Source organism: Hemibagrus wyckioides, linkage group LG29, assembly GCF_019097595.1.
Source record: "Hemibagrus wyckioides isolate EC202008001 linkage group LG29, SWU_Hwy_1.0, whole genome shotgun sequence".
Classification (NCBI taxonomy): domain Eukaryota; kingdom Metazoa; phylum Chordata; class Actinopteri; order Siluriformes; family Bagridae; genus Hemibagrus; species Hemibagrus wyckioides.
Window position 1 is genome coordinate 6572337 of NC_080738.1, and position 7500 is coordinate 6579836.

The 7500-nt window shown below is 41.4% G+C and overlaps 1 protein-coding gene across 1 annotated transcript in view; it reads left to right on the forward strand.

The window, feature by feature from the left end:
- The window catches only part of prss12 (serine protease 12), a 41589-nt gene that overhangs the window by 13665 nt on the left and 20424 nt on the right, over positions 1–7500 (forward strand). The window contains exon 9 of the mRNA XM_058384735.1: positions 6496–6637. Coding sequence (XP_058240718.1) covers positions 6496–6637 — 142 coding nt within the window. The remainder of the gene's footprint in view (positions 1–6495; positions 6638–7500) is intronic.

Sequence of the window (7500 nt, forward strand, 5' to 3'; positions counted from 1 at the left end):
TAGGTGAACCCTGAAGCACCGGAGGTGGCAGGGTAGGCAGCAGTGGAAATGGCCCTAAAGTGGGCATCCCTGAGACCCCTAGCCCTTGGGAATAGGATTCCTTCCTGGCCCACATGGCAGAGATGGTTGTCTCTCGCCTGGGGGACCTGCCTCTAAGCTCTGGCCAGCCACCTAGATTTTACATGGGGTGGCTCAGGCTGCAACACTAGCCTTCTTTCCCTGCCTCAGAAAGCCAGGCTGTGGCTGGTGGGTACTGGCCTAGCCCTAGCGGCAAAGGAAGAACAGGCCCTTAGGAGACACCAGGATGTCTAAAAGAAAGGTTTGTCCCTTTCTTTTATCTCTGTCAGATTGCCTCTCTGTGGCAACTAAATGCAGTCATGAAATGGCTGGTGGCATGGGCCATCTGCTCAGGCACAGAGGGCTAAGTCTGTGGTCTGGAGTTCAGACCTCATTGATGAGCCCCTTTTCGCAGGTGAGCTCCTTTAGCAGGTCAGCTTGGTACGACTGCAAAATTGCCATTGTATGCAGCATTAACATGCAGGATTGTAGGCCTTCCCTATAAGGCAGATGTGGCCTGACAGGGCCTCAGTGGGAATGCAGACTTTTTCCATGCAGCCAGTGAAGGGGAGAGATAGTCTGCAAGCGTCTCTTCAACCCTAGGCAACGCTGCAAACCCCTGTTCATCAAAGTCCACCATGGCTGAATAGTCAACAGTGGCTGAGGAGAACGGTCAGGCAGAATAAGGATTATTCCAGAACCTTGACACCTTAGTGTGGAGGTATGGAAATAAATAAATAAATAAAATGGGAGATGCCTGCATGGAGGTGGTGTGAAGTTAGTCAGCAATTGTCAAGCTCATAGCAGACAACACTAACTTTTCATCATGCCAATCTGAGCTAAGCTTAGCAACACGAGTGTGATCACCTCCTGGAGCTTTTTGAACACCACAGAATGCGGTGGCAATAAGAATGCTGTTTGCTCCTTGTTGCCCACATCAAGCTCCTCAGAGTCTGATGCAGATAACATTATATCCCTATCTAGGTCGGGAAAAATCTCAAAGTGAGCTGCCGGAGCCGAGGCGGAGGTATTCACGAAGCTGTGGAACAATGACAGAATCCAGCACGCTGCCTCGACAGACATGGGACTCAAGCCATGTGGCACAAGCACTTGGCTGGAAATACAAGCAAGCGAACGCGGAATGAGCTTAGCTACAGCACGTGAAACTCACCAGCTCAAACGCCACTGATTGCTTCTCTCAAGCGCTTCCTGAAGACAAAGAAGCTGGAGTAATGTGACGTAGATGCCCTTTTATGGTCTTGCTGGCTTGCTCCGCTTCACCACATGGCCTACCCGAGCTGATAAATCGGCATGGTTTCACACAGAGCTTCAGACACAACTTCCGCATAGAAGCGGTCCCATAGCGTCAGCAAATGACGCAGCACTGAGTTCCTTCGAAAGGGAAACAAAGAGTGTATTACACAGTGTGTATTAAAATGATAACTTATGCTTAACCATACAAAAAACACAGCGTAGATATTTAGCCTTATAACAATACTGTAGCAAGTGTTTAGCATAGACACTTTACAGAAGTATAGCCACTTTGCAGAAGTACAGAGACTTTACAGAAGTATAGATACATTACAGAAGTATAGAAGCTTTACAGAAGTATAGAAGCTTTACAGAAGTATAGATACTTTACAGAAGTAGACATTTTACAGAAGTATAGCCACTTTGCAGAAGTATAGACGTTTTACAGAAGTATAGACGTTTTACAGAAGTATAGACACTTTATAGAAGTATAGATACTTTACAGAAGTATAGACACTAAAGAAGTACAGACGTTTTACAGAAGTATAGATACTTTACAAAAGTATAGATACTTTACAGACGTATAGACACTTTACAGAAGTATAGACACTTTATAGAAGTATAGATACTTTACAGAAGTATAGATACTTTACAGAAGTAGACACTTTACAGAAGTATAGACACTTTACAGAAGTATAGACGTTTTACAGAAGTATAGAGACTTTACAGAAGTATAGACACTTTATAGAAGTATAGATACTTTACAGAAGTATAGATACTTTACAGAAGTAGACACTTTACAGAAGTATAGACACTTTACAGAAGTATAGACGTTTTACAGAAGTATAGAGACTTTACAGAAGTATAGACACTTTACAGAAGTATAGACACTTTACAGAAGTATAGATGTTTTACAGAAGTATAGATACTTTACAGAAGTATAGATACTTTACAGAAGTATAGATACTTTACAGAAGTAGACACTTCACAGAAGTATAGATACTTTACAGAAGTATAGACACTTTACAGAAGTATAGACGTTTTACAGAAGTATAGAGACTTTACAGAAGTATAGATACTTTACAGAAGTAGACACTTTACAGAAGTATAGACACTTTACAGAAGTATAGATACTTTACAGAAGTATAGATACTTTACAGAAGTATAGACACTTTACAGAAGTATAGATACTTTACAGAAGTATAGATACTTTACAGAAGTATAGACACTTTACAGAAGTATAGACACTTTACAGAAGTATAGACACTTTACAGAAGTATAGATACTTTACAGAAGTATAGATACTTTACAGAAGTATAGACACTTTACAGAAGTATAGATACTTTACAGAAGTATAGCTTAAAATGAAATAATTAGCATTGATCTCTCATGAGCTAGCCTGAGGCAGCGGTGGCAGGAAAAAAATCCCTGAGAGTTTTTCAAAGCAACAATGTAACCATGAGGTTTTGTGTGTGTGTGTGTGTATATGTGTGTGTGTGTGTATATGTGTGAGTGTGTGTGTGTGTATATATGTGTGTGTGTATATGTGTGAGTGTGTGTGTGTGTGTGTATATATGTGTGAGTGTGTGTGTGTGTATATGTGTGAGTGTGTGTGTTTGTGTGTGTATGTGTGTGTGTGTGTGTGTGTGTCCTGCGGTGCTCACTCTTTCAGTGCTCTTTTGGCAAATTGAGTTTTATTGCTTTGGAAAAAAGGAGATGGTATTTTGAAGTGCCAGAAAATCCTTTAAAATCTCTAAACACACTGATATACAGTTTCCTGCTGTTTTCCATTTTCAGACGTTTTTCTTTTTTACACACACACACACACACACACATTTTCTCTGCCTTTTTTGTATGCACCACTACACTCCTTACACATTTTGCCTCCAGACCCCTTGCTGCTTCAAGTTGGTATTTAGTATGCATCTCACTAAAGACCTACTTTGGTGTAAAAGCAGTTCACGCCTTCACACACACACACACACACACACACACACACTCTGTAGTCTATAGACTCCATATGTAGAATCTGACTCCAGTGGCTTCTTTTCAGAAGCAGTTTAATGAACATCCTTTTGTATTAACCTGACCACACACACACACACACACACAAACACACACACACCATATATAGACTCCATATGAAGCATCTGACCCCAGTTTTTCACATTGTTTCACTGAATGTCCAATTAAATTACCCCATGTGATAAAATCTTACACAAACATACACATACCCACCCACACACAAACATACCAACACACACACAAACATATACACACACAAACACACACATATACACACACACACACACTCAGCTTAAACACCTCACACACACACACACACACACATACACATACACACACAAACACACACAAACACACACACTATTGTACACTTACACACACTCACACACACACAAACACCCCTCAAACCCATACAAACTTAACACACACTCAGCTTAAACCCCTCACACACACACACACACACACACACACACTCACTCAGCTTAAACCCCTCACACGGTCACTCTATCTTCTATATTTAATCTTATAATAACAAACGTCTGTGTTTTTCTCTCTGCTGATAAACTGTGATGTGAAAGAATACTGAGTGATGTGAGGGAGCTGAATTAGCGTGTGGGAATAAAGGAAGTCCGCTGCCGGACGCTGCTGCTTTACTGCTGGACTTTTCCTCCTCTTGTTGGAAATCAATCATGAAAAAGACTCGGACTTTAGCTGTGTGTAAGACGATACGAACCACCGCGGGAAAGTTTCTGAGCCCAAAGCTGAATCAGAAGCTAATTGGGAATACGTGGCTTTACGATGTGAAATAGGTGTGTGTGTGTGTGTGTTTATGATTTACGGTTAATTCAAAAGGACGTTCATTAAACTGCTTCTGAAAAGAGGGTGTGTTGTGAGGCACTGGGGTCAGACGCTACATATAGAGTGTGTGTGTGTGTGTGTGTGTGTTTATGATTTACGGTTAATTCAAAAGGACGTTCATTAAACTGCTTCTGAAAAGAGGGTGTGTTGTGAGGCACTGGGGTCAGACGCTACATATAGAGTGTGTGTGTGTGTGTGTAATATTTTATCATGTAGGGTTTATTTAACAGGATATTCAGTGAAACAGTGTGAAGAACTGGGGTCAGATGCTTCATATGGAGTCTATGTATGGTGTGTGTGTGTGTATGTGTGTGTGTGATATTTTATCATGTCAGGATGATTCTAAAGGACGTTCATTAAACTGCTTCTGAAAAGAGGGTGTGTTGTGAGGCACTGGGGTCAGACGCTACATATAGAGTGTGTGTGTGTGTGTGTAATATTTTATCATGTAGGGTTTATTTAACAGGATATTCAGTGAAACAGTGTGAAGAACTGGGGTCAGATGTTTCATATGGAGTCAATGTATGGTGTGTGCGTGTGTGTGTGTGTTTGATATTTTATCATGTCAGGATGATTCAAAAGGACGTTTATTAAACTGCTTCTGAAAAGAGGGTGTGTTGTGAAGCACTGGGGTCAGATGCTACATATGGACTGTGTGTGTGTGTGTAATATTTTATCATGTTGGGGTAATTTAACAGGACATTCAGTAAAACAATGTGAAGGACTAGGGTCAGATGCTTCATATGGTGTGTGTGTGTGTGTGTGTGATATTTTATCATGTTGGGTTGATTCGAGTGGATGTTCAAGAAAATGCTTCTGAAAAGAGACTGTGTTGTGAAGCACTGCGGTCAGACGCTACATATGGTGTGTGTGTGTATGTGTAACATTTTATCAAGTTGGGTTAATTTAACAGGACATTCAGTAAAACAATGTGAAGGACTAGGGTCAGATGCTTCATATGGTGTCTATGTATGGTGTGTGTGTGATATTTTATCATGTCAGGATGATTCAACGATTCAAGGACGTTTATTAAACTGCTTCTGAAGCACTGGGGTCAGATGCTACATATGGAGTGTGTGTGTGTGTGTGTAATATTTTATCAAGTTGGGTTATTTTAACAGGACATTCAGTGAAACAATGTGAAGAACTGGGGTCAGATGCTTCATATGGAGTGTGTGTGTGTGTGTGTGTGTATGTGTGTGTGTAATATTTTATCATGTCCGGTTAATTCGAGTGGACGTTCAAAAAACTGCTTCTGAAAAGAGGGTGTGTTGTGAAGCACTGGGGTCAGATGCTACATATGGACTGTGTGTGTGTGTGTATATACCATTTTATCATATAGGGTTAATTTAACAGAACATTCAGTAAAACAATGTGAAGAACTGGGATCAGATGCTTCATATGGAGTCTATGTGTGTGTGTGTGTGTGTGTGTAATATTTCATCATGTCCGGTTAATTCAGCAGGATGTTCATTAAACTGCTTCTGAAAACAGGCCAAGGGGTGATCACTGGAGTCAGACTCTACATATGGAGTCTATTGACTATGGTGTGTGTGTGCATATGAATGTTTATGTGTGTGTGTGTGTGTGTGTATGTGTGTGTGTGTGTGTAACATTTTATCACATAGGCTTGATTTAACAGGACATTCAGTGAAACAATGTGAAGAACTGGGGTCAGATGCTTCATATGGAGTCTATGTATGGTGTGTGTGTGTGTATGTGTGTGTGTGATATTTTATCATGTCAGGATGATTCTAAAGGACGTTCATTAAGCTGCTTCTGAAAAGAGGGTGTGTTGTGAAACACTGGGGTCAGATGCTACATATGGAGTGTGTGTGTGTGTGTGTGTAATATTTTATCATGTCCCGTTAACTCAATAGGACGTTCATTAAACTGCTTCTGAAAACAGGCCAAGGGGTGATCACTGGAGTCAGACTCTACATATGGAATTTATAGACTATGGTGTGTGTGTGTGTGTGTGTGTGTGAGGGCCAAGTATATGAGAAAATGCAGGCGTTCCATGACGAGAAACCTTAAACTCCCATTTGAATGCCAGGTGGTTTTCCGCTGTCCCTACTGTGTTACACTTTACTCACTCACTCTTACACACACACACACACACACACACACGAATATCACATCACAGGATCTATTTATTGGCTGATGTATGATCTGTGTTTCATTATGTGGGCTCATACTTTTGAGATCCATTTACTGAAGGTCCTCTTTAACTTCAGAGTGTCTGTTACAGGTCACGATATTGTGTGTGTGTGTGTGTGTGTGTGTGTGTGATTACCGGTTCAGGTGTACCTCTACGACTGGTGGGTGGAGAGAACGAGCGAGAAGGGCGAGTCGAAATTCTCTTGGCCGGCCAATGGGGGACGATCTGCGACGACGGATGGACGGACGAGGATGCGGAGGTGGTGTGTAGACAGCTGGGCTACAGGTACACTCCACACAGCTCATACACACACACACACTGAGTATTTCTACTAGCGGAAATGTTTCCTAGCTGTACTGACTAGCATAAATAATTAAGATTTAACACCCATACTACTTTATACTTTCGAATACACACTTCAGTGCGTTTCTTTTGTCAATATATTAATCTTAAAACAACACCAATAGAAATTATATATACACTACTCACAAAAAGTTAAGGATATTCGGCTTTCGGGTGAAATTTCAGGATGCACCTAAAATGCACTATAACCTTTACAAGTGAAATTAATTTGACCTTCTCTACACTTTTGAATGCACATGTCCAACTGTTCAGTGTTTCAGTACTTTTTGCAGAACTTGCTGTTCTCTAACAAGGTGCTTAACGGCAAAATTCACAACTGGTGTTTGATCCATGAATCGACCGATAAATGTCCTGGTTCAATTAGAATTGGTATTTAAACAGTCCTCTTCATCATGCTGTTCACATTTTGACATCATGAAACCAAGACGACACCTAACAATTGATCAACAGTACCTCGCCATTGTGAGGCTTCAAACAGGATGTTCTCAGAGGGAAGTGGCCACTGAGCTTAGAGTGTCACAGAGCGTCATCAGCAGGTTGGGACAGAGATACAGAGAGACTGGAAGAGTCACAGAAAGGCATAGAAGTGGACGTCCTTTGGCCACATCCCACGTTGATGACCACTTCATTGTGAACAGTGCCCTGAGGAACCGGATGATGAATGCCACTCAACTCCAGGCACATTTAAGGGAGGTGAGAGGCACCCAAGTGTCACGTCAGACCATTCGAAACCATTTACATCAGCATGGTCTGCGTGCTAGATGACCTGCAAGGGTACCTGACCA